Source organism: Trachypithecus francoisi, unplaced genomic scaffold (assembly GCF_009764315.1).
Source record: "Trachypithecus francoisi isolate TF-2019V2 unplaced genomic scaffold, Tfra_2.0 Contig00825, whole genome shotgun sequence".
Taxonomy (NCBI): Eukaryota; Metazoa; Chordata; class Mammalia; order Primates; family Cercopithecidae; genus Trachypithecus; species Trachypithecus francoisi.
This window is the reverse complement of record NW_022680926.1, coordinates 7,865-35,306: the sequence shown is the minus strand read 5'-3', so window position 1 is coordinate 35,306 and position 27,442 is coordinate 7,865. Positions and strand designations below refer to the sequence as shown.

The 27,442-nt window shown below is 44.2% G+C and overlaps 1 protein-coding gene across 1 annotated transcript; it reads right to left on the bottom strand.

Annotated features, from left to right (window-relative positions):
* Nucleotides 1-6,509: 6,509 nt before the first annotated feature.
* LOC117089364 (cytochrome P450 2G1-like) lies at nt 6,510-18,730 on the bottom strand. Its single transcript, XM_033220502.1, is given in 11 exon segments — nt 6,510-6,691; nt 8,080-8,221; nt 8,333-8,520; nt 11,578-11,719; nt 13,061-13,077; nt 13,080-13,118; nt 13,121-13,235; nt 13,801-13,961; nt 15,664-15,813; nt 17,797-17,959; nt 18,551-18,730. Coding segments are annotated over 11 exon segments (1,479 nt in total).
* Between the last annotated feature and the right edge of the window lie 8,712 nt (nt 18,731-27,442).

Here is a 27,442-nt window from a genome sequence, read left to right as displayed (position 1 = left end):
TGAGTTCTAATTTGAATTCACTGTGGTGTGAGAAACAGTTTGTTGTGATTTCTGTTCTTTTACATTTGCTGAGGAGTGATTAACTTCCAACTACGTGGTCAATTTTGGAATAAGTGCAATGCAGTGCTGAGAAGAATGTGTATTCTGTTGATTTGGGGTGGAGAGTTCTGTAGATGTCTATTAGGTCCGCTTGGAGCAGAGCTGAGTTCAATTCCTGGATATCCTTGTTAATCTTCTGTCTCAATGATCTGTCTAATATTGACAGTGGGGTGTTAAAGTCTCCCATTATTATCATGTGGGAGTCTAAGTCTCTTTTTATGTCTCTAAGGATTTGCTTTATGAATTTGGGTGCTCCTGTATTGGGTGCATATATATTTAGGATAGTTAGTTCTTTTTGTTGAATTGATCCCTTTAGCATTATGTAATGGCCTTGTCTCTTTTGATCTTTGTTGGTTTAAACTCAGTTTTATCAGAGACTAGGATTGCAACCTCTGCTTTTTTTGCTTTCCATTTGCTTGGTAGATCTTCCTCCATCCCTTTATTTTGAGCCTATGTGTGTCTCTGCACATGAGATGGGTCTCCTGAATACAGCCTACTGATGGGTCTTGACTCTTTTTTTTTTTTTTTTTTTGAGACGGAGTCTCGCTCTGCCGCCCAGGCTGGAGTGCAGTGGCCGGGTCTCAGCTCACTGCAAGCTCCGCCTCCCGGGTTTACGCCATTCTCCTGCCTCAGCCTCCCGAGTAGCTGGGACTACAGGCGCCTGTCACGTCGCCCGGCTAGTTTTTTGTATTTTTTTTTAGTAGAGACAGGGTTTCACTATGTTAGCCAGGATGGTCTCGATCTCCTGACCTCGTGATCCGCCCGTCTCGGCCTCCCAAAGTGCTGGGATTACAGGCTTGAGCCACCGCGCCCGGTCTTGACTCTTTATCCAATTTGCCAGTCTGGGTCTTTTAATTCGGGGCATTTAGCCCGTTTACATTTAAGGTTAATATTGTTGTGTGTGAATTTGATCCTTTCATTATGATGTTAGCTGGTTATTGTGCCCGTTGGTTAAGGCAGTTTCTTCCTAGCATTGATGGTCTTTACAATTTGGCATGTTTTTGCAGTGGCTGGTTGTGCAACCTGAAGCATAGAGAAAAATTAAGAATGAAGAAAAATACACAGGGCCTCAGAGAAATGTGGAACACTCTTAAATGCACCAATCTACACATAAGGGACATACCAGAAGAGGAACAGAGAGAAAAGGGGGCCAGAAAAAGATATTCAGAGAAATAATGGCACTAGCCTACACATTCATTAAGCACAATGAATTCCAAGTAGGATAACTGCAGATATCCATAAATGGATACTTCATAATAAAAAATATTGAAATTCAAAAATAGGCAGAAGATCTTGAAAGCAGAAAAGAAATAGGACTCATCAGTTTCAAGTAAAGCCCATTAATATAACAGCCTGTTTCTCAGCAGAAACAATGGAAGCCAGAAGGCAGTGGGACGACATATTAAAGGTACTCAAAGAAAAAAAAAGTGTTAACAAAGAAATTTTTCAACCATAAAATCTATCTTTCCAATAAGAAGATTAAATACTTTCCAAGATAAAAAGTGAGAGAATTCATTGCTAACAGACCCACTTTACTAGAAAAACTAAAGGAAGTTTCTCAGGCTGAAAGCAAGTGACCCAAATTGTAATTTGAATCCATGTGAAAAAAAAAACAGCACCAGAAAGGCAATTATGTAATGGTAAAATACAGTAAAAATGTATACTTATTTTGCTTCCAACTGATTTTAAAACAACTGTATAAAATATGTGTATCTAATACATTGTTGTCCCTGTAACATACGGCAAAACATGACACAGACAGTCCCCAACTTACAATTGTTCGACTTACAATTTTTCAACTTCAGGTTGGTGTGAAAGGGATATACACTCAGCGGAAATTGTACACTGAATGTTAAATTTTGATATGTTTGTGTGCTAGCAATATATGCTATAGGACTCTCTCTATATGCTATGATATCTATGCTATGATACTTTATGTATTCTATTTGCACGTAAGATCATTTGAAAAAAGGTTTTCGCAACTAAAAATGTTTGATGCCCATTGTGTTGTGTACTTGCGAGGTGTGTTTGTAGCTCTGAGATGCTCTATTTATAGAAGGGGTGCCAAAGTTTTAATGATGTGGGTTTGTATGTTGGTGTCTGTGGTGGGCATAGCGATGTGCTACTTGAATCTTCATTCATGGAGAACGTTCCAATCATCTTCAAGAAGTGCAGTGAGCTGAGAGTCTCCAGTTGCAGCACAATTAGGACCCACCTCAGCATGGAGCGGAACCCATGCTTTTCCAAGGAAGCCCCAGATAGTAATGAAGGACTCTGGGACCCAGGGCATGACACAATCTGCCCAACATAAGCCATCCCTAACACCATTCTTCTCTGGATTATGGGTCTGTTATCTCTGCCTGGTGGTCTTGGCCTGTCCCTGTCCAATCCTCCTTCCTTCCTTCTTTTCTTTCACAAGTGTTGGATCTGCATCCTGATCTGAAGACTTTTTTTGCTACCAGTGTCATCTGCTTCCTTCCTTTTTTTGTCTTTCACATGCGTTACCCCCCTCCCTCCAATAAAATGATGGACGCCTACCTCCGTCTAAGTCTCAGCTTCCCAGAGGATCTAATTCCCATAATGTACATAATGGTATTTATTGTTTGTTTGTTTGTTTTGAGACAGAGTCTCACTCCATTGCCCAGGCTGGAGTGCAGTGGCACTATCTCAGCTCACTGCAAACTCCACCTCCCGAGTTCAAGTGATTCTCATGCCTCAGCCTCCCAAGTAGCTGGGATTACAGGGATGCACCACCACGTCTGGCTATTTTTTTTTCTATTTTTAGTAGAGATGAAATTTCACTGTGTTGGCCAGGCTGGTCTCGAACTCCTGGCCTCAAGTGATCTGTCCACCTTGGCCTCCCAAAGTGCTGGGATTACAGGCGTGAGTCACCATGCCTGGCCGCATTTATTGTTTATTACACATGCAGTCTCAAAACTCTTTTTTGATTTTCTAAGTACCTCCTATTATCTGGCTCTTGATCAGAGGTAAGGCTTTGCCTCCCACTACAACAGCTGAAGGAGGTATTCATTCTTCTTCACCTCACCTTGAACCCTAAGGCTTTAACATGTGGCTAGATGTCTGGAACTCTTAATCATGAGGATGTGAGACAAAAACACAGACACAATCAGGAAATTATCTATAGTGGCATCAGTGGGTCTAGAGTCCTGTGGCAGTACCCAGGGGGTGGGTCAGGTGTTCAGTACCCAGGAGATGGGTGGTGTGGCAGCAGGTCCTACCAAATAGCTTTGAACATTACCTTGGCTGGTGGTCCCCTACCACAGCCTCTTTTTTCTACTCATATTCTTACCGTGTTTTTCCAGAATTGCTGTTAATTTTGTGAGCTAAACAATCACCTTCCAGTAGCTAACAGCCTTTTTACTTAAAGGAACCAAAGTCACTTTATGTTGCTTAAAAATAGGAACTCTGGCCAGGCCAGTGGCTCATGCCTGTAATCCCAGTACTTTGGGAGGCCGAGACAAGTGGATCACCTGAGGTCAGGAGTTTGAGACCAGCCTGGCGAACATGGTGAAATTCTGTTTCTACTAAAAATGCAAAAATTAGCCAGGCATGATTGTGCGCACCTGTACCCCAGCTACTTCAAGGGGCTGAAGCAGGAGAATCACTTGAACCTGGGAGTCAGAGGTTGCAGTGAGCTGAGATCGCACCACTGCATTCCAGCCTGGGTGAGACAGTGGGACACTGTCTCAAAAAAAAAAAAAAAGGAACCCTGACTGTTATGGGTTCTGAGGTTCCCTGGAGGTGACAGGTTGAAGAAGAAGTGATCAAAGATGAGGTGGTATCCTTGCACTCCTGCCTGAACTCCCTCTTTCTCTCACACCTTATGTACAATACCGTAGCAAACCCCACCATCTCAGGTAGTGAAATAGATTTCAAATCTACCATATTCTGCCCAGCCTCACTGCTGCTGCTGGGTCTGAGTCAACATCACCAGTTGCAGTAGCTTGCTAATAGGTCTTTGCTTTCATATCCATCATATGATAGCTAGTGTGAGCCCCATAAAATATGTCAGTACACGTCACCCTCTGCTCACCATCTCTCCAAAGACCTCGACCATTTTCAGGGTAAAAGCCAAGACCTCACCTTGGCACATAAGACCCCACACAGTCTGGCCCCCATCACCTCCCTGGCCTCATTTCCTTCACTCCTACTCTGTCTTCCTCTTCCATGCCAGCTACACCTGCTCCCTGTGGATTCCTGGATGCACACAGCGTCCTGCCTTAGGACTCTGCTGGTTTGTTTGTTTGTTTGTTTGTTTGTTTGAGACGGGATCTCACACTGTTGCCCAGGCTGGAGTGCAATGGCGCAATCTCAGCTCACTGCAACCTCTGCCTCTCAGGTTCAACCGGTTCTCCTGCCTCAGCCTCCTGAGTAGCTGGGATTACAGGCACCTGCCACCAAGCCCAGCTAACTTTTGTATTTTTCATAGAGATGGGGTTTTCACCATGTTGGTCAGGTTGGTCTCAAACTCCTGACTTCAGGCGACGCACCCACCTTGACCTCCCAAAGTATGAGGATTACAGACGTGAACCATCGCGCCTGGTGGCTGCCATTTTTTTGTTTGTTTTGTTTTGTTTTTGTTTTTGTTTTTAGATGGTGTCTCGTTCTGTCACCCAGGCTGGAGTGCAGTGGCAGGATCTTGACTCGCTGCAAGCTCTGCCTCCCAGGTTCACACTATTCTCCTGCCTCAGCCTCCTGAGTAGTTGGGACTACAGGCACCCGCCATCACGCCCAGCTAATTTTTTGTATTTTTAGTAGAGACGAGGTTTCACTGTGTTAGCCAGGATGGTCTCCATCTCCTGACCTCGTGATCCGCCCGCCTTGGCCTCTGAAGTGTTGGGATTACAGGCGTGAGCCTCCGCGCCCCGCTGCTGCTGCTTTTAATCATTCTGCCAGGAAGAGATATCTTCATAGCTTGTTGCTCCATCACCTTGTGAAACCACCCCTAACCATCCATTTACAATTCCAATCACAGAATGTGTATCCCAGTTACCAGCCTTGCTTTTCTAACGCTGTGTGTCTTTCACATATTTATTTCATGTGTGCTCTATTGTTCACCTTCCTTACTAGAATGTAAGCTCCTTGAAGGCAGGAGTTTTTGTCTGTTTTGCTTACTGATGGGTTCCAAGTCCCTGAAGTCTATGCTGGCACATGTTGGGTATTCAATAAATATTGGCTGAATAAATGAAAAAGAGGGAAGGTTGTTGTCAGTTAATGGAGTTTGGAAAGGGAATGATAGAAGGTGGGAACATCCGAGCTATCCTCAAAAACGGAGTGGGGAGGACAAGGATGGTGGCTCATGTCTGTAATCCCAGCACTTTGGGAGGCCAAGGTGGGTGAATCGCTTGAGGTCAGTATTTCGAGACCATCCTGGGCAACATGGCGAAACCCCATCCCTACTAAAATTTCAAAAATTAGCCAGGTGCAGTGGCACATGCCTGTAATCTCAGCTATTTGGGAGGCCGAGGCACAAAAATTGCTTGAACCCGGGAGGCGGAAGTTGCAGTGAGCCTAGATAGTGCCACTGCACTCCAGCCTGGGCCACAGAGTAAGACTACATCTCAAAACAAACAAATGGACTGGGGAGCATTTGGAATTTGGAGTTCAACTGAGAGCAACCAGAAAGGAAGAATAGAAGAGATGGTGGTGGAGAAAGGTAATGAGTCAGCAAGATGGGTGAGGATGGGACATTTTACCCAGGGGAAGTCACTGGAGGGGAGCTGGCAGAAACTATAACCAATAACAAGTCAAGAAAGACATTTCAAGCTGTTGACTATACCCTACGTCGCTGTCACACACAATACACAATAAACTTGCTACACTCAACAGACTTGAGGTCTTTGTTGACTTTTTGCGGGCTGGTGGGTAAAGACGAGAACCAAGCAGAAAGGATTTTAGACTACATTTTGGTCAAAATCACAGCACACACAAAAAGGGACAACATGAAGACACAGGGTCTACACTAAGAATTTGATGCAGGGAGGCTGAGGCAGGAGAATGGCGTGAACCCGGGAGGCGGAGCTTGCAGTGAGCTGAGATCTGGCCACAGTACTCCAGCCTGGGCGGCAGAGCGAGACTCCGTCTCAAAAAAAAAAAAAAAAAAAAAAAAAAAAAAAAGAATTTGATGCAGCCAGAAACCTAAGCCACGGTGACCATGTGACCATGAAACCTGCAGGCAGAGGTGCAAATCTTGCACAGGGCGTTGCTCTTCTATGGGAGGGGAAGACACGCAGCTGTACATTCTCAGGTGACCCTGGCTGACTCTGTAATCACAGTGCCTCCTCTTAGGGATGCTGTGAGGATTAGTAAGATGAGGAAGAGCAGGTGCTCCTGAACGTGAGAGGAGAGCTGCATTCCCTGCCTCCTCCTTGCCCTGCAGGAGGTGGTGCTCAGCGGGCCACGAGGCAGAGTTCATAGGTTGGGGGGATGTTGCCAAAGCCTGAGAGCTTGGGGGTGATATCGATGTCCCCAGGTGGCACCAGCGAGCGTAGAGAGAAGTTCTGAAGGATGGAAGTGAAGTAGAGAAAGAGTTCCATTCGGGCCATGGCCTCGCCCAGGCAGATGCGCTTTCCTGCAGGCACAGGGGAGGACAGAAGGAAGGGTCGCACCTGCACAGGTCATGGGGTGTCAGGGGTGTCTGGACTGACCATCCCACTGAGCCTCAGCTGCCTCATCAGCACCTCAGGGCTCATGACTGTGCCTGCTTTATAAAGGGGTGTTACACAGGCTTAGTGGGTGTCTATAGTTAGGCTCAGCTAGGACCTGCTACTTCTCTGATGGCTCTGATTCCATCCTATTCCAAGAGGGAATGGTTCTATAGGATCCATGAGTTTCAAGGTTGTGTTCATTTCAGTTCCTCAAGGGTTTGTCAAATGCCTATTAGGTGCCAGACACTGGTGAGAAAAAAAGTGAAAACTCACCGTTAGTAACACCTACTGTTTGTAAGCCGCTCTTCCAATCGTTTGGAGGGATGAATCCCTGTTTCACAGACGGGGGCTGAAGGGACTCATCCAAGGCCCCACGATTTCTAAAAGGTGGAGTGGGGTCCAGGTTCCCAACCGCTGCCCTGACTCCAGGATCCAAACAACATACACTTTTTGTTGTTGTTGTTTTTTGTTTGTTTGAGACCGAGTCTCACTGTGTCTCCCAGGTTGGAGTGCAGTGGCATGATCTCGGTTCACTGCAACCTGGTCTCCTGGGTTCAAGTGATTTTTGTGCCTCAGTCTCCGGAGTAGCTGCGATTAGAGGCGCAGGCCACCATGCCTGGCTAATTTTTGTATTTTTAGTAACGATAGGGTTTCACCATGTTGGCCAGGCTTGTCTCGAACTCCTGGCCTCAAGTGATCCGCCTGCCTCGGCCTCCGAAAGTGCTGGGATTACAGGTGTGAGCCACTCTGCCCTGCCAACGTACACTTAAAATGTTGCTGCATATAGATTTTATGCCACGAGTAGGCAAATGACTGCCTGTTGGGCAAATTTGCCCTGCTGCTTGTGTTCATACAGCCTGCAAACTAGGAATGCTTTTGGCATTTTAAAATGGTTGGGGAAAAAAGACTTTTTTGTGATACATGAAGATAAAACAAAATTCAAATTTCATTGTCCGTAAACAGTTTTTCAGGCTCACACACACTCATTCATTTACATATTGTCTATGGCTGCTTTTGTAGATCAATGGCAAAAGTTCAGAGGCTATCTGCCTGGAAACGTAGAAAATATGTCTTATTTTGTTCTTAGCAGCCAGTTGGTTTATGCCCTGTTTAGTGCTATTACCATCCTAACTTTTTTTTCTAATTATCAGGGCTAATCGTTCCAATATTTACTAGTTCTGGGATTCTAAAACTTTATGGCTCTAAGATATAACCTTCAAATTCACATTGTGACTTGAACTTCAAATACAGATCAGTGGCTGAGGGGTGGATTTAGCACATGCCTGAGGGAAGTCAGACCAGAGAAACCTACCAGAGGAAAAAGGCACAAAGGCTTCATTCTTCTTGAAGTGGCCCTGCTCATCCAGAAAGTGCTGGGGATAGAAGGCATCTGGGTAGCGGAAGTATTTGGGATCTTTGAGAACAGAGCCAAGCAGGGGAAATACGTCTGTGCCCTGGGGTGAAAATGGGGGCAGTTAGGAGAAATCAGTGTTGGACTACAGGGGTAGGGAACCAGGGGGAGAGAGGAGTGCAGGGGAAGGGAGGCAATGAGGGTGCAACCCCACCTTGGGCAGAAGGTAGCCTCGAAATTGAGTGTCCCGGATGACGTTGTGGGGGACACCCATGGGCACGATGTCTACCAGTCTCTGTATTTCGTGGATGACGGCATCTGTGTAGGGCATCTTGACCCGGTCATCCACACTTGGGAGCCGGTGTGGTCCAATCACCTGGTTAATTTCTTCGTGGATCCTAGCTGAAAGGGGCCAGAAAATAAAGTGGAGAACAGAGAAAAAACAAAACAAAACACACAGGAGGTGTTTTTGTTAGGGAAGCCAGGGCAAATCATGCATTCCAAGCTCCAACAGAAAGAGATCTCGGATGCAAGCCACGCATGTTTGGTGGCTTCTTTTTTTTTTTTTTAAGTAGCCTGTCACACAGGCTGGAGTGCAATGGCACGATCTTGGCTCACTGCAACCTCCGCCTTGCCTTCAATTGATTCTTCTGCCTCAGCCTCCAGAGTAACTGGGATTACAGGTGCCTGCCACCCGCCCAGTTAATTTTTGTATGTTTAATAGAGATGGGGTTTCACCATGTTGGTCAAGCAAGTCTCGAACTCCTGACCTCGTGATCCACCCACCTCGGCCCGAAGTGGTGGGATTACAGGCGTGAGCCACGGCACCCGGCCTGTTTGGTCGTTTCTTTAGCTTAACAACTGACACACTGGTGGTGCTCAATTACTCGTCAGACATCGGGAGACAGGCAGCTTGGAGTCTTGAACGCTGCCAGGACATTTGGTCTTTACTTAAAAGCACCAAAAAGCCATGGTGCCAATTTGGCTCTCATATATGGGATTTTTACAAAATGGGAAAGAGGCATGCTAGGTGGCTAGGATAGGATTGACACAAATGGCAAGCGGTTATGTGACTGATTAAGATCATCACTGGTCGAGTTACTCCTCTTTGCACTTTAGGGTTTAGGGATGAGTGACTTCACCTTCCTTTTTTTTTTTTTTTTTTTTTTTTTTGGAGATGGAGTCTTCTCGCTCTGTTGGCCAGGCTGGAATGCGGTAACACGATGTCAGCTCACTGCAAGCTCTACCTCCCAGGTTCACGCCATTCTCCTGCCTCAGCCTCCAGAGTAGCTGGGACAACAGGCGCCCGCCACCATGCCCGCCTAATTTTTTTTTAAAGTTTTGGTACAGACGGGGTTTCACCATGCTAGCCAGGATGGTCTCGATCTCTCAACCTTGTGATCTGCCCTCCTGAGCCTCCCAAAGTGCTGGGATTACAGGCGTGAGCCACCACACCTGGCATGTGTGACTCCACCTTCTGAACTTGTGTTTTGTCATCTTCAAAATGAGTGTGATGGTTGGACAAGGTCATAGAGTTGTAAACATTACATAAAGTCTGGTGTACAAGGAACTAGGACAGTGCTTGGCACATAGAAGCATCCAATAAATATTTGATTTGATTTTCTTTTCTTTTTTCTTCTTTTTTTCTTTTTTTCTTTTTTTTAGAAGGAGTCTCGCTGTGTCCCCAGGCTGGAGTGCAGTGGTGCAATCTTGGCTTACTGCAACTTCTGCCTCCCGGGATCAAATGACTCTTGTGCCTCAGCCCCCCAAGTAGTTGGGATTACAGGTGTGTGCTACCACACCTGGCTAATTTTTGGATTTTTAGTAGAGACAGTGTTTCTCCATGTTGGCCAGGCTGGTCTTGAAGTCCTGGCCTCAAGCGATTTGCCCATCTCTGCCTTCCCAAAATGCTGGGATTACAGGCGTGAGCCACAGCACCTGGCCTGATTATTTAGACCAGTGAAAGACAACTCAGACAATGGAGGTAAGACTAGAAACGTTTGAGTGGAAGTGTGTGAGTTTCTCTCATCTGCACCGGAGAAATCCTTTGGCTTGTTTTGAATCGCATTATTAAGGAAAGGGGCCAAAATTGGGAATTTTCCTTAAGCAAGTAGTGAGTTCCTCATTACTAAAGTTACCCAAATGAACCAGATCATAATTTATTGGAGACAGATTCTATTTAACTTTGGCAGGGCGGTTGGCTCAATCATGGCCATCAAAGATAACCACCTCCAAGTCTCTAAAACCTAATGCCTGGAAGGCTATGTATATAAGGGTAACAAAAAGACAAGAGAGACTTTGACAATGCCAGTAAATTAAGAATCTTGAGGCCGGGCGCGGTGGCTCACGCCTGTAATCCCAGCACTTTGGGAGGCCGAGACGGGCGGATCACAAGGTCAGGAGATCAAGACCATGGTGAAACCCCATCTCTACTAAAAATACAAAAAATTAGCCGGGCGCCTGTAGTCCCAGCTACTCAGGAGGCTGAGGCAGGAGAATGGCGTGAACCCGGGAGGCGGAGCTTGCAGTGAGCCGAGATCGCGCCACTGCACTCCAGCCTGGGCGACAGAGTGAGACTCCGTCTCAAAAAAAAAAAAAAAAAAAAAAAAAGAATCTTGAGACGAAAAGATTAGCCTGGGTTGCCGAGATTCGCCCTCAATATAATATTGTGTGTCTGCATAAGATAGAGGCAGGAGAATCAGAGATAGAAAAAAAAGATGTCAGGCTGGGAGCAGTGGCTCACACTTGTAATCCCAGCATTTGGGGAAGCCAAGGCGGGTGGATTACCTGAGGTCAGGAGTTTCAGACCAACCTGGCCAACATGGCAAAACCCTGTCTCTACTAAAAATACAAAATTAGGTGGGTGTGGTGGCACACACCTGTAATCCCAGCTATTCAGGAGGCTGAGACAGGAGAATTGCTTGAACCAAGGAGGCAGAGATTGCATGAGCTGAGATCACGCCACTGCACCCCAGCCTGAGCAACAGAGGAAGACTCTGTCTCCAAAAAGAAAAGAAAAAGAATAAAAGATGTGATGCCAGAAGCAAACAGAGGTTTGAAGAAGCTACGCTGATGGCTTTGAAGATGGAGAACAGAGTTGTGAACCCAGGATTACAAGGAGTACAGCTTTAACAACCAGAAAAGGCAGAGAATCAGATGGTCCGTTGGTGTCAGCTAGTGAAAGCCTATTTGAACTTCTGGAATTCAGAACGGAAGGATAATACATTTGTGTTGTTTTAGACGACTCAGTTCCTGGTAATTTGTTACAATAGCCACAGGCCACAGACACCAAGTAGAAGATTAAGTTAAATGACCCCCACAGTCGAGGATGTCATGTTTCACGTCCTGAAGTTCTAAAGGGTGAAGAGTCTGAGGCCGTGGGATTCTAGATTTTCAAGATGATGTCTTCTTTATGTTGGGAGGGGGAGGTACCAGATAAGCAGCTCAGGATGGACTCACCTTCCACTTCAGGGTGCTTCATTAACAGCAAGAATCCATAGCGCAGTGTAGAGCTCACTGTCTCTGTGCCAGCAAAGAAGAGGTTCAGAGTGGTGAGGACCAAGTTCTTGAGGTTGAATTCTGTACGAGGATTATTTTTATCCTGAGAGTGAGGGGATAGTGAATGGAGTCACTCTCTTCTGTCTTTATTGTCTTTTTTTTTTTTTACAATCTTGCTCTGTCGCCCAGACTGCAGTGCAGTGGCATGATACCAACTCACTGCAACCTCCACCTCCCGGGTTCAAGCAATTCTCCTGTCTCAGCTGCCCGAGTAGCTGGGGTTACCGGCGCCTGCCACCATGACTGGCTAATTTTTCTTCTTATGAATATTTAGTAGAGATGGGGTTTCACCATGTTGGCCAGGCTGGTCTCAAACTTCTGACCTCAGTTGATCCGCCCACCTCGGGCTCCCAAAGTGCTGGGATTACAGGCGTGAGCCGCTGCACCCGGCCTATTGTCTTATTTTCTCATTGGCTTTATTGTCTATTGTATAGGGAAACAATAGGTGGGTAAACCAAGCGTGTCTGGGAGAGAACACAGTCAGAACAAAGGTCCTGGGGCAGGAACGTGCCTCGTGTGTTAGAGAAAGAGCAAGGCAGAAGCTGGGGTGGATAGGATGGAGTGAACAATAGGGAGGATAGGAGGAGAAGAAGAATGTAGGACGCCTTGTAAGATTTGAACATGTAGGGACAGTAGTGTAGAGAATTTAAATTTCCAAGGGCAAAGATTCGATAATATAAAAATATAAATTTACAAATGTATAAAACTCTAAGAAATGGTGATACAGAAGTATTAACATTCTAAATTTCTATAGAGATATAGAAATAGAGATATATATCTATAGAGATATAGAAATAGCGATACATATCTATAGAAACAGAGATATATCTCTATATCGAAATAGATGTATATCTCTAAACAAATTAAGAAGGTTAATACTTCTGTATCACCATTTCTTAGAATTTTATACATTTGTAATTTATATTTTTATGTTATTGAACCTTTGCCCTTGGAAATTTAAATTCTATACCTATGTCCCTACATGTTCAAATCTTTTAACTTTAACTTAATGTTTTAACTTAAATGTTAACTTAAACTTTAAACTTCAGAAAATTTCTAAGTTTTTGAGATTCTAAGACTCATAACTACAGTTATAACTCTCTGGCATGTATAAGGTATAAGATTTTAAGTTTCCAAGTTCCTAAATTTTCCAAATTCCTAAAATTTCTAGATTCAAAGTCTGTTTTAAAGCTGTAACAGTTTATACTTTTACAGTTTCTATACTCATCTACAGATAAAAGTAAACCCTATGAAATAATGCTTGTTTTTTTGTTTGTTTGTTTTTGTTGTTGTTTTGCCCTCAATGTTTGCAGATTGTTTGAAAGTTGCAGGGACTAGAGGTTGGGAGATGAGAGGGAAGGACCAGTGGAAGAAGAGGAGGTACCTGGTGCATCTTGATGAGAAGCAGTCAATGAAGTCCCGAGGGTTTTGGGGGTCAAAGATGCTTCGTTGATCTTGACCCTGGAGGCAATGAAGTCCTTGAGCTCTTCTATCAAGTAGTAGACGCGATTGTGTCTTCCTGGCAAATACTGCATGATTCCAGAGTACATGTCATAGAGCTGTGGGAATAGTAGGGGACTTTGTCACTGATGGGGCCAGGGGCCCACATGGGCTGAGTCTGGAGTTGGACAGCTGGCTCAAATTCCGTGCTGGGTCTAAGAATCAGGTAATGCCCTTTTGCTTCCCGGAAGTTGGGTCCTATTGAGACAGTAGTTCCCCCTTCACTTGGTTCTGCCTCCACCATTGCAGTTACGTGTGCAGTCAACTACAGTCTAAAAATATTACATATAAGATACTTTGAGAGAGAAAGAGTAAGTACATTCACATAACTGTTGTTTAATATGTTGTTATAATTGTTCTTTTTATTACTTATGAATGGCCAGTCCTTACTGCACTCAATTTATACACTGAATTTTATCACAATATGTATATATCAGAAAAACTTAGTATTTATAGAATTGGGTACTATCCATGGCTTGAGGCATCCACTGGGGTCTTTGAACTATCCCCCAGCATGAGGGTGAACTACTGTACTAACCTCCCCGGGGTGTGGGGAGGATCAAGTGGGTATAGCGGTGCTTATTAACGGGGTTGGTGCGTGGACAGAGAGGTGCTGAGTGGCACCTGTGCCCAGGGAGTGCTCATCTCAATGAAACTCTCATTGATCAACCGCAGCAGATTCAGGAACTGCTTGTCCTCATAGTCGAAGCGACTTCCAAAGACAACAGAACTGATGACGTTGGAAACGGTGCAGCTCAGCAGGAAGGTGGGGTCAATGGGGGCACCTGGGTAGTGGAAATTGTTTATGTTAGAGGTAATCATCATGATGAATACGGGGTGTGGAGTCACAGTGATGCATCTGAGTCCCAGCTCTACTACTTAATTGCATGTGTGAGCCACTTCATTTTTGTGTTTTGGGTCTAGATTGTCCAATCTGCAAATTGGTTTGGGAACCATTTCATTGATTCATGAGGATTCAATGTCATTATCCATATAAAATAATTAGCACAATGCCTGGCATACAGTAAGCACTCAAGAAAAGCTAGTTGAGCTTAATCATTATTTTGTATTATTATTACATAAATGTCTTGATGTTAGAGACTCACATATTTGGGGAGAAGTGGGATAAGGGACACATTATAAAAGTTCCTGAATTCTATCTAGCTCTACCAATGATTCCGTTTAGGCAATTTAAAAAAATCCTTCCTGGTCGGGCGTGGTGGCTCATGCCTAGTAATCCCAGCACTTTGTGAGGCTGAGGCAGGCAGATCACAAGATCAGGAGTTGGAGAACAGCCTGGACAACATGGCGAAACCCCGTCTCTACAAAAAATAAAAAATTAGCCAGATGTGGTGGCAGGCGCCTGTAATGCCAGCTACTCAGGAGGCTGAGGCAGGAGAATTGCTTGAACCTGGGAGGGGGAGGTTGCAGTGAGCCGAGATCATGCCATTGCACTCCAGCCTGGGCGACAAGAGCAAGACTCTGTCTCAAAACAAAACAAAACAAAACAAAACAATTCTTCCCTTGCCCTCACCTACACCTTCTGTAAAACAAGATCAATAGAGATGGGAAGAATTTCTCCAGAATAATGCACATATACACAGATACACAATTTTACGAATAATATCTGGGGTACATGGGCATTTGAAGCTTTTATATAGACCTGTTAATCACCCATGTAGACTAAGCAAGGCACCTTGGATGCAGAGAAAATGTGTCCTATTCTACCTCTTATCTATTTTTCTGGGTTTTTTTTTGTTTTTTCCAGCCTCTGTGTCCTTTCTCTATAGATCCCAGTGTTTCTAGACCTTATTTTATGGTGGGACTGAACTCCTTTGAAAACATAATGAAATGAATATAGAATTTCAGATTTGCAAGATATAAAAGTTCAAAAGATTTTTTTCACAACATGAATATACTTAACACTAATTAACTGGACACTTAAAGAGGCGAATGTGGTAACTTTTATGTTATGTATTTTTTACCACAATATGGATATACAAATGTAATGAAATTTGAGCCTGTCTTCAAGAAAAGTCACAAAGTCACATGTCGCCAAAATCTGCATAGGATATCAAGAGCTCACAGACCCCCTGAGATCCACTGATTAAAGTTGCTAGAGAAGTGGTCTCTAAGGGTCTTCCATGTTAACTGTTTTGTTGTTGTTTTTTTAAGAGACAGAGTTTCACTGTGTCTCCCATACTGAAGTCCAGTGACATGATCATAGCTCACTGCAGCCTTGAACTCCTGGACTCAAGCATCCTCTGGAGTCAGCCCCACAAGTAGCTGACACTACGGGCACGTGCCACCATGCCCAGCTCATGTAAACTTTTAATACGGAAGCTGGCCAGAAATCCCAGTGGATTCTTAATATTTTCCCTCTTCTTCCATTCCAGAGCTTTCTCCCACCAAAGCCCATCTTCTCTTGACTGAGAGCTCCATAACCACCCAGTCACCTAGTGGCCCTCCCCCTTGTGGCCCCCATACCCTTGGTCTTCCGGAACTCCTCCAGTAGGTAGCTGGCCTCCTCCTGAATTCGCTCCTCAATGCTCCGCTTTCCCATCCCGAAGTCCCGAAGGATGGTCAGGGAGAAGCGTCGGAGAATCCTCCATCGTTCTCCATTGGCCAGAGCTACACCTGCGAAGATCTCAGTCTCAGGCTTCTGCCTCCCTCCCCTTGCTGTGTTCAACTCTGTGCTAGACAGTGATGGGGACAGATTATGAAATCTCTAGACTGTGCTGTCAAGGAAGCCATTCTCAACCTTCAAGGCTCAATCAAGAGAGTAAGGTTCCCTCTCTCCAGGATCCTTGGGAAAAAGAAAAAAGTCCAGACTGAGGTGGAGGAAAAGGGAATCAGTGCAGGAGTGATGGGAGAGATCAAACAGTGTTTCTTACAGGAAGGAGAGGTGGAATTGGATAAATAAAAAAATAACTGAGTGAATGACGGTTGGAGAGTGAATAGAGAGATTGATAGATGTATGAATGATGAAAGCATTAATGAATGGATGGAATGATAAATAGATTAATAAATAGAAAGTTAATTGACCAATGTATAGATAATAGAGTAAAAGATATTTTTATAGAAAGAATAATGAATGGATTTTCTGATGGATATGGATCGATGGACAGAAGGAAGAAAAGGTAATAGATAGATAGACAGCATGTGGTGAGCCTGCTTGGAATTGAAGGACGTGGGCAGTTAGAGATGGATGCATGGGAGAAAGAGACCTAACTAAGTGAAGGACGCAGAGACCTATGGGGTTAGGTATGTGTATGAGTATAGGAAGATGAGAAATAAGGTTGGTTGTGAGGGCTATGAGGCTTGGCTATGGGTGCATAAAGAATATCACTAAACCCCCAGGCTCGGTGGCTAACACCTGTAATCCCAGCACTTTGGGAGGCTGAGGTGGGCAGATCACCTGAGGTTGGGAGTTCAAGACCAGCCCGACCAACATGGAGAAACCCCATCTCGACTTAAAATACAAAATTAGCCGTGTGTGGTGGTGCATGCCTGTAATCCCAGCTACTCAGGAGACTGAGGCACGAGAATCACTTGAACCCAGGAGGTAGAGGTTGTGGTGAGCCGAGATCATGCCATTGCACTCCAGCCTGGGTAACAAGAGTCAAATTCTGTCTCAAAAAAAATGTGTGTATATATATATATATAAATATATATATTATATATATTGCTATTCCATTAAAAATAATAGCAGAAATAACACAGAAAACAGTTTAGAGTCAGATAGCATAGGCTCAAAATAAAATGATCCTACCACTTACTGTGTGACATTATCTAACCTTTATCTTAGCTTTTTCTTTTCTTTTCTTTTCTTTTTTTTTTTTTTTTGATAGAGTTTCACTCTTGTTGCCCAAGCTGGAGTACAATGGTGCGATCTCAGCTCACTATAACCTTTGCCTCCAGGGTTCAAGCGATTCTCCTGTCTCAACCTCCTGAGCACCTGGGATTACAGGCGTGCACCACCACGCCCAGCTAATTTTTTTTAATTTTTAGTAGAAATGGGGTTTCACCATGTTGGCCAGGCTGGTCTCGAACTCCTGACCTCAGGTGATCCGCCTGCCTGAACCTCCCAAAGTGCTGGGATTACAGGTGTGAGCCACCATGCCCAGCCTATCTTAGCTTTTTCATTGACGACATTAGTATAATGTTAACAGCTCTCCTAAGGGAGGCAATGCAATAAGTCATGTAGAGGCTGGACGCGGTGGCTCAAGCCTGTAATCCCAGCACTTTGGGAGGCCGAGGCGGGTGGATCAGGTCAGGAGATCGAGACTATCCTGGCTAACACGGTGAAACCCTGTCTCTACTAAAAAACACAAAAAACTAGCCGGGCGTGGTGGCGGGCGCCTGTAGTCCCAGCTACTCGGGAGGCTGAGGCAGGAGAATGGCGGGAAACCGGGAGGCGGAGCTTGCAGTGAGCTGAAGTGAGCTGAGAGCCGGCCACTGCACTCCAGCCTGGGTGGCAGAGCGAGACTCCATCTCAAAAAAAAATAAAAATAATAAAAATAAGTCATGTAGAGTACTTACTTACCAAAGAACCTGGCATAGAGGGAGTGCATTGCAGTCATTTCTGGTTTTATTGTTTTTGTTGTTGTTGCTACCTACCATGACCTTGGAAGTTTCGCTCTATTGAAGCCAGTTCTCCACGGCCACTGAATTCATCCGCTTGGTCTACCAAGGCTTCCTTCACTGCTTCATGTCCACATAAAACCACCACTGTCCGGAGACCCATGTACACAGTGAACACAGGGCCGTATTTCTCCCTGAGCTTGGAGTGAAGGAAAACACAAGAGGAGGGGCTGATTGGAGTACCAACTATAGGCCAATCGAGGATTTTAGAGGATGGTGATTTCCGGGGGATATAAACATGGTACTGAGGAATCAAGGTAAATCTGGGCTTGGAAGGACTATTGGGAAACAGGTGCAGAAGTCTTGGCTTCTATCATCCTAGGCAAAAGCTCATCCCTCCCCACAAGACTTACTATTCTCATCTATAAAATAATGGACCTGGATTCAACAAATTCCAAGATTCATACTTCTCTCTCTGAAATGTTAAATTTCTAGAATCTGAAGACTTCATGATACCAAGTCTCAAAGTGCTAAGACAACCTGAGTCAAAGAATCCTGTGTTTAAAAATATAATGTACTGTGATTCCAAAGTCCTGAGATCATGAAAATCTTATTTCAGTGCACTGAGAATGTGTGTTTCCAACATTTCAGGATTCTGGAATTTCAGAATTCTAAGGTTTGCAAAGTCTGTGCTTCTGAGAGTCTATCTTTAGAAGGCATAAGGTTCTATGTGAATCTGGCTATGGGATTAGTTGCTCTTAGCCTTGTTAGAGGAGACAGACACACTCACCTTCATGAAAGACTGAAACGTAGCATCAGTTCGAACTTGCAGCAGGTTCCCCAGGAAAGGAATTGGTCTAGGACCTGGGGGCAGCTTTCCTGCCTTGTTCATTCATTTCCAGGCAATGAGGATGAGCAGGCAAGACAAGCAGAGTGCCAGAAAGATGGTGACAGCCCCTCCCAGCTCCATGATGCCAGGTCAACAGGTTCTATCCTGGGCACCAGATCCTGCCTAAATAGGTCCTGAGAGATCATCTTATACCAAAATCTGAACACCCTGGGATTCAAATTTTCCAGGTTTGAATGTCATCAGGGAAGAGATTGCTTTATTTGGGGGGTGGTTATATAACCTATAATCGCCCATCTGAATAAGGGTAAATTGAATTCACACAGGGAAATCCTCTGGGGCCATTCCCCTTTCTTCATATTTCCAGTCTGCCTGTTCTTCTCTCTCAGCTCAACAGAATTGAACAGAATTTCTTGGTGGGGTGTAAAGAGGCAGATTATTCTCTTTTTAGGCTATTGATTTTAGGATCCAGACAATATGGGTACAAGTGGCAGCTCTGTCTTTTCTTCACTGGGCGAGTCACTTAACCTCTGGGACTTGTTTCCCCATCTATCAAATAGGGAAACCATGTTGTTTTATTTTTATTTTATTTTTATTTATTTATTTATTTATTTTTTGAGACAGATTCTCACTCTGTCACCCAAGCTGGAGTGTAGTGGCATGATCTCATTTCACTACAACTTCTGCCTCCCAGGTTCAAGCGATTCTCATGTCTCAGCCTCCCAAGTAGCTAGGACTACAGGTGCATACCATCATGTCCAGCTAATTTTCGTATTTTTCTAGAGATGTGGTTTCACCATATTGGCCAGGCTGGTCTCGAACTCCTGGCCTCAAGTGATCCACGCTCCTCAGCTTCCCAAAGTGCTGGAACTACAGGTGTGAGCCACCACAGCTGGCAGACCATGTTGTTTTAGAAAGTCTTGATAGACAACAAGGAAAACTCTTTGTTCATTATTTAATTAAGGAGAATCTTAATTAATCAGTTGTTAAATTTTTTAAATTGACACAATAATTGTACATATTTGCGGGGTACAGTGTGATGTTTTGATACATGTATGCAATGTATAACAATCAAATTTGGGTAATTATTGTATCCATTACTGAGACATTTGTCATTTCTTTGTGGTAAGAACATTAAAAATCCTCTCTTCTAACTATTTTGAAATATGCAATGTATTACCGTTAACTACAGCCACCCTACTGTGTAATGGAACACTAGAATGTCAATAAGGCAAGTAAGCTGAAGATTTAGAAAACAAGAGAAATAAATCAATTGAAAGGATTTTGTTCAAAAAGTTCTTGTTTTCTACTCAAGATAATGTTAAATAACAATAATCAAAGATTGCCTGTGTTGGTGTATCAGAACTTTGCTGTATCAAATTTAAAAAAAGAAATAAAAAAGAACTTTGCTGTAGTGTGTGTCGGGGTGTGTGTGTGTGTGTGTGTGTGTGTGTATTTGGAAAGTCTAAGGTGTAGGGATCACCCCTGAACCACAGTCTCTGGAGGGGAACGTCTCTTCCAGCACAATTAGTGATTGTGCTCCTTAATAATCTAAAGTGATTCACTACCTTTTCTGCACCAAATATTGTCAAAGCCTTAATGTTCTGAAATGAACTTCCTGGATATTATATCCTACCCACATATGCTATTTGTCAAAATTCAATGTCCTTTTCACGCGACTGTATTCTCAGACTTGGAAACTGAATCCCTCAAGGTATCTGTAGGTTTAGGAAATGGGGTTTGGCTGGCTGAGCTGAGGCATCCTGTGTCCAGAAGTGGTGGAAATTCTGGGAAAACTGAGTGACTCACACACAGTGCCACCTTTTGTCTCTTGGATCTGCTGCTAGAATGTCTTTCTTGGAGTAGAGACTCAGCTCAGCCCATCTCCTTTGACTCTCTTAGCTTTCGTCTCCCCATCCCATTCTGATTCTCACCCCCCAGCACTTAACACACATTCAGGACTAATCTCTTAACCATCTTGCAGTGGTGGCGTGTGTGTGGTGAAGGTGGTTGGTTGTGTGTCTGGTTTTCCGATTCAGACAGGAAGGGAGAGAGCAAGTACTCTTAGAACAGCTCCCTTCACTATCCCACCTCCAGATAGGAAGCCAGGAATGGAGGAACTTGCACTAAAAAGTAGAAGCAAGCTAAAGAGGAAAAATAATTGCAGACAACTTGAGGCAGAGAAATTCAGAGCATGGCAGATTATGTGTGATGGAGACAGAGGTCAAGATTGAGAGAAAATAGAGGTGCATAGAAACAGAACCAGAGCAAGATCAAAATAGAGACGAGGCCGGGCACGGTGACTCACACCTGTAATCCCAGCACTTTGGGAGGCCAAAGCAGGTGGATCACCTGAGGTCAAGAGTTCAAGATCAGCCTGACCAACATGGTGAAACCCCATCTCTAATAAAAAATACATGCGCGCACACACACACACACACACACACACACACATTACCCAGGCGTGGTGGCAGGCACTTGGAATCCCAGATACTCAGGAGACTGAGGCAGGAGAATTGCTTGAACCCGAGAAGTGGAGGTTGCAGTGAGCCGAGAGTGCGCCATTGCACTCCAGCCTGGGCAACAAGAGCTGGACTCTGTCTCAAAAACAAAACAAAACAAACAAAACAAAATAGAGATGAGAGAGAGATTCAATAAGTCAAAGACAATGTCAAGGAGGACACAGAGACAGAAGACAATTCAAAGAAGCAGAGAGAGGGAGATAGAAGCAGAAAGAATAAAAGACAGGAAAAAAGTTTCAGTGAGACAGAGACTGAGAAAGTGACATATGGCTGAGAAGAGAATCAAGAGGAACCCAAAGTGTGAACACACTTTCTCTCTCATTTTTAAAAAACAAATCAACAAACAAAACACCAGTGACTCAGAGAGAAATCCAACTAGACAAAGAGTTGGAGATGGAGATGAACAAAGAGAAAGGCAAAGAAACAAAGAGATACAGAGACAAGAGACAAACCGAGGTCTAAGTGGGATAGAGAGAAGGAGATTTGGGCTTCACAGGCTGTGTGTGAAACGGAACCTGGGTCATTTTATGCCTAGTCACATGTCCCTGTTTCTGGGACTAAGAAATGTGATGCTGCCAGAATTTTTTTTTTTTTTTTTTGAGGTGGAGTCTTTCTCTGTTGCCCAGGCTGGAGTGCAATGGTGTGATCTTGGCTCACTGCAACCTCCGCCCGCCAGGTTAAAGCGATTCTCCTGCCTCAGCCTCCGGAGTAGCTGGGATTACAGGCACCCGCCACCATGCCTGGCTAATTTTTGTATTTTTGGTGGAGACGGGGTTTTGCCAGATTTGCCAGGCTGGTCTTGAACTCCTGACCTCAAGTGATCCACCTGCCTGGCCTCCCAAAGTGCTAGGATTACAGGCATGAGCCACTGCGCCCAACCACATTTTTTAAATTTGTTGTCACTTTGTGCCAGGCGTGAAGCTGTGTGCTTGACAAGGAGGGTATCCTCCAATCCAAACAACCAGCTTGCCAGGAGGGGCATGTTAAACAGTCACAGATGATTCAGGTCACCCTAAAGCAAATATTCTTATAGCCTGAAGTTGTTGGATAAACTTTTTTTTTTTTTTTTTAACTCCGTGTAATACCTTTCATACCAGGGAAAAGGTATTCAGATGTTTCCAGCGCTTGAGAGTATAGCTCTCATTGTCATCTGGTTTGCTACATTAAATTCATATATGACCGTATTTGAGAAAAGGTTCATATTTCAGAGGCACCTAGATGTCTCCCAATATTTGTTTTCCCCGTCTTCCACAGCAATGGAATTCTCTCCAGCGACCTGATTATCTAGAGTTAAAAACTACATTTCCCAAGCTCCCTTGCAGCTGTGTATGGCCATGTAGCCAAGTTCTGACCAATGAGAAGTGAGTGGAAGTGGTGCATACAACTTTCAGTTTATGCTTTTAGAGGGAGTGGCAAGATTTTCTTCCTGAGTATTTCCTCTTTCTGGCTAACTGGAATGGAAATATCAGGATAGCAAGAGCAATAGCTTAGGAAGGAGCAGCAGCAACATGGAAGGAGCCTGGGCCTTTGATATCAGTGAACTACCTGATGAGCTCTGGGTTGCTTATGCAGAGCCATTAAGTGTAAGAAAATTTAATTTCCACCAGGTGTAATCCCAGCACTTTGGGAGGTCAAGGCAGGTGAATCACTTGAGGTCAGGAGTTCGAGAACCACCTGGCCAAAATGGTGAAAGCCCGTCTCTACTAAAACTACAAAAATTAGCCCGACGTGGTGGCACACATCTGTAATCCCAGCTACTCAGGAGGCTGAGGCAGGGGAATTGCATGAACCTGGGAGGCCGAGGTTGCATTGAGCTGAGAGGATGCCAGTGCACTCCAGCCTGGGTGACAGAATGAGGCTCCATCTCCAAAAAGAAGAAAAAAGAAAAAAAAGAAAGAAAGAAAATTAAATTTCCATCTTGTGTAAGACCCTTTAAACTGCTGTTTCAGGTCTTCATTATAGCCGTTAACCTATATCTTAGGAAATTAGGCTTCTATGAAAAAATGATTGAAAAATCATTGAACCAGGCCGGGCGCGGTGGCTCAAGTCTGTAATCCCAGCACTTTGGGAGGCCGAGACGGGTGGATCACGAGGTCAGGAGATCGAGACCATCCTGGCTACCACGGTGAAACCCCGTCTCTAATAAAAAATACAAAAAACTAGCCGGGTGAGGTGGCGGGCGCCTGTAGTCCCAGCTACTCTGGAGGCTGAGGCAGGAGAATGGCCTGAACCTGGGAGGCGGAGCTTGCAGTGAGCGGAGATCCGGCCACTGCACTCCAGCCTGGGCGACAGAGCCAGACTCTGTCTCAAAAAAAAAAAAAAGAAAAGAAAAATCATTGAACCAAGGTAAGTGCTTGTCCAGCATTGGACATTTGCCTTCTTTTTTTTTTTTTTTGCTGTGTCTGAGTACCCCCATATATTAATTTAATGTTTCTTTAATTGACTCTCCTTTTTAAGAACTTAAATTCATTAAGATGGAACTTGGTATTTCTCCCTTTAATGGAAAATTACCTATTTTCTATCATAACTAGATAGAAGCTGAAGACAACAATGATTTGCTGTTTCCCACAGTTTCTGTGTGTCAATGTGATTTAATGCCATACTCTCCCATATCCACGGGGAAGTCTTCCTGGTACTCACACCTGCCCTCAACTGCTTTTCTGCATCTCCTCTCACTCTTAAACTCAAGCTTGGGGTTCCAGTCTAAACACAGCACGTCACAGCTTGAAGAGCTCTCAGAAATATTATTAGTTCAGAGTTTCTCAAAAGCTATAAAATGCATAATTTGACCCCATTTATACCCATGGAGTATAAATCATCAGTTGTGAGATATTGCAAGGTTCCTTGTAAGGAGGATGTATGTATGGAATTAAATATTACAGATGATGACAATACACATATTTAACAACTAGGGCAGCAGAAACATTGTCTGAAGATGGAGTAGGGTCCTGGATTGCTGAATTATGGGACTCTTGGTAAGAGTGGTCCCGGAGAAGTGGCTGAATTTCCCATTCACCAACTGCTCTTGTTTGGATGTTTGTCCCTGCAAACCTCACATTGAAATTTGATCCCCAGTGTTGGAGGTAGAAACTAATGGGAAGTGTTTGGTTCATGATCCGGGAGTTGCCTGATGTCCTCCTCATGGTAATGAATGGGTTCTTGCTCTATTTGTTGCCATGAGAGCTGATTGTTTAAAAGAATTTGGCCACACCCTCTCTCTCTTGCTTCCCTTCTCACTCTGTGATCACCGCACACGCTGGCTCTGCTTTGCCTTCCGCTATGAGTGGAAGCAGCCTGAAGCCCTCACCAGAAGTCGCTGGTGCCATGCTTCTTGTACAGCCGGCAGGACTGTGAGCCAAATAACTATCTTTTATTACAAATCACCGAGCCACAGGTATTTGGTAATAACAACACTAAACAAACTAAAACACCGACCTCTATCAAAAGATGCTGTAACAGGCCAGGTGTAGTGGCTCACGCCTGTAATCCTAGCACTTTGGGAGGCTGAGACGGGTGGATCGCTTGAGGCCAGGAGTTTGAGACCAGCCTGGCCAACATGGTGAATTATGAATTTCACCGTCTCTACTAAAAATACAAAAACAAACAAACAAACAAAACTAGGTAGACATGGTGGTGGGCGCCTGTAATCCCAGCTACTCAGGAACTGAGGCAGGAGAATCACTTGAATCCGGGAGACAGAGGTTGCAGTGAGCCAAGATTGCACCACTGCACTCCAGCCTGAGCAACAGAGTCAGACCTTGTCTCAAAAAAGAAAAAAAAGCCTCTAATAACTCATAGGACCACACCTGTGTAAGTGTGCTGAATTTTACCCTTAGGCATTGTCATTAAGAAGTTTCCTTCTTCCAGGACAGGGGCTTCATCAGGGCTCGATGCAGAACATGCAGGTGAGGGGCAGTAGCACAGTGGAGCTGGCAGAAGAGCTGATTATTAAATGTTCGGTAATTATGTGAGCTGATTATGAAATAGTCATTATTAATTGAATTATGCAAACTTAAAATGGAATATATTTTTAAAAGAAGGTAATAAATACTCAAGGGCTCATCACATCCTAATTATTTCACTAGAGTTTACCATGATCTGTGCTATTGAGATTGTTTATGTCTATTTGTGTCTGTATGGTGAAAATACTATATGATGGTATAGTTTTGCACATCTCTTCCCAACTCCATGTTCAGTGACACTACCTTGGCTGGTTGTTTGAAATTGGCCATAGTGAATGCATTCATAGCACAGAAATCAGAAAACTCTACAAATCAGGTCTTTTTTTTCCTAAGAGCCAGCTGATAAACATTTACCAGCACACTCCTGTGGGTGCATTTCCAAAGCTGAAGATCTGGGCTTGGGATGATGTCAGCAGCTGCCCAAGGGAGAGTGGGGAAGTTTTTCAGGAACTCACTGATATCAAGAGGAATTCCATGTGGGTTGGGATCCCTGTGGAAGTCTCCACCTCCCTTTGAGCAAAGGAGATGGAAAAGAAAGTTAGGTTGGAGTTCAGCTTGCTGTAGTGTTCATGTCTTGGATAATGGCATCCAGGGAGCACCCTATGACTTTGGAGACTGACAGACACGAAGACCATAGAAAAGTAAGCCTCCTTCTGTGAGCCTTTTTTCAGTCTGTGTTTGGGGGATGATAATAATAGTACCTCCTGTGTAGCATTGTTCAGGGTTGGTGATAATGTGCATGGAAGGCCTTTAGCACAGACCTTGCTTGGCACATGCTTAACCAGTGGAAGGCTTTTAGCATGATTAAATGGTTGTAAAGTGGAATGATCATAAGAGTCCCTGAAAATGAGGCCTTGGACACTATCTGTGCCTCAGTTTCCCCATCTGGAAAATGGGACAAATGGTTGTATTGATCTTCTGAGGTATTTGGGACAATTCAATGAGTTGTGACACAGAGCAAGCATTTAATAAATAGTTGTTAGTATGAAAATTAGAGTTTTGCTGGGACAGTGGAGCTGGGACCAGGAAAAGCTGAGTGGAGAAAGGATATTCATCTCTGTCACCATCAAAACCTGGGCAAATCTGTTGGTTTCCTCTTGGCTGCAGTAGAAGGGAGGGTAGCTAGAACTGGACATTTTCTTCTAGGGAGGCAAGATAAGTGTGTCCAAGAGATCTTCATGGGGAGTCTAAGAAGACCCATTATGGGCAGTATTTTATGGGACAGCTCCAGGACTGAGCTAAACAGCCTCTCCAAGCTGGCATTTTCCTAAGATGATGCTATTCTCAGAATCTATCGTTCTAATGTTTGGGGATTCCAGAATTCTGTGATTTTAAGTTTTCAGTACTATGTGGATCCTTCCAGTTGGGAGTGGGGTGCAGCTTTAGGAAAGTAAGGAGCTGAGGAGGGAGAGGCAGTCTCACCAACATCCACCTCCTCCTGCATGTTTTCACCAGGAGCCAAAAGGTAAAGCCAGTGCACGGTTTTGGTTGCTCTAGGTCCCAACGCAAAATAAATGTGTGGAGTCCTAGGAACCAAATTTTAGGGGCTTGAAGGTGGTACCTGGATCATTCTTCTCTTGGGGAGTGACATCATTTCCAAGAGGCTGAAGAAGAGATTTAGAGCCAATGAACAAGACATAGAGTTTATTGAAGACTTATATATATGGCGGTCCCAGATTGGCCGGCTGGACAGGAAAACCACTGACGTGTGTAAAAAGCATGTAGTTTATACAGGATTGTCACTTAGCAACCTCCACCTAGCAACCTCCATTTAACCCAAAACAAAGAGGCTTGATCCCTTGTGTGGCCTGCATTACAACGAATGGGCCAAGGGTTCAGATGTCCTTCGTAGACACGGAGTGAATCTCTGGGTTGGCCACTCCCTTATTTCTTAGCTCAGAAATCCCAACTTACATTCTTCCTAGACCCTTCTCAGGGTATGCTTGAGTTATTGCTGTCAAGTATGTCTTCCATACATAGGGCTGATGGTCTCTTTCCTTTGGCTAAGAAAAACTATTCAAAACATGGCAATAAGGTAAAACTGATTATGGGATGTTTTAAAGTCAAGTTAAGCATATTTTCTAACAAGCCCACTTAAAGGTAATTTCACCCCAAAATGGAATGTCTCTTTGTTTGCACAATTAATTAGTGTCTAAGCCTTTTTAACTTTTCGCTTCAGAGGTACATGTATAGGATTTATTATATAGGTAAGTTGCATGTCATGGGGTTTGGTGCACAGATTATTTCATCACCCAGATAATAAGCATAGTACCCAAAAAGTAGTTTTTTGATCCTCACTGTCCCACCACCTTTCACCCTCAAACAGGTCCCAGTGTCTGTTGTTCCTGTCT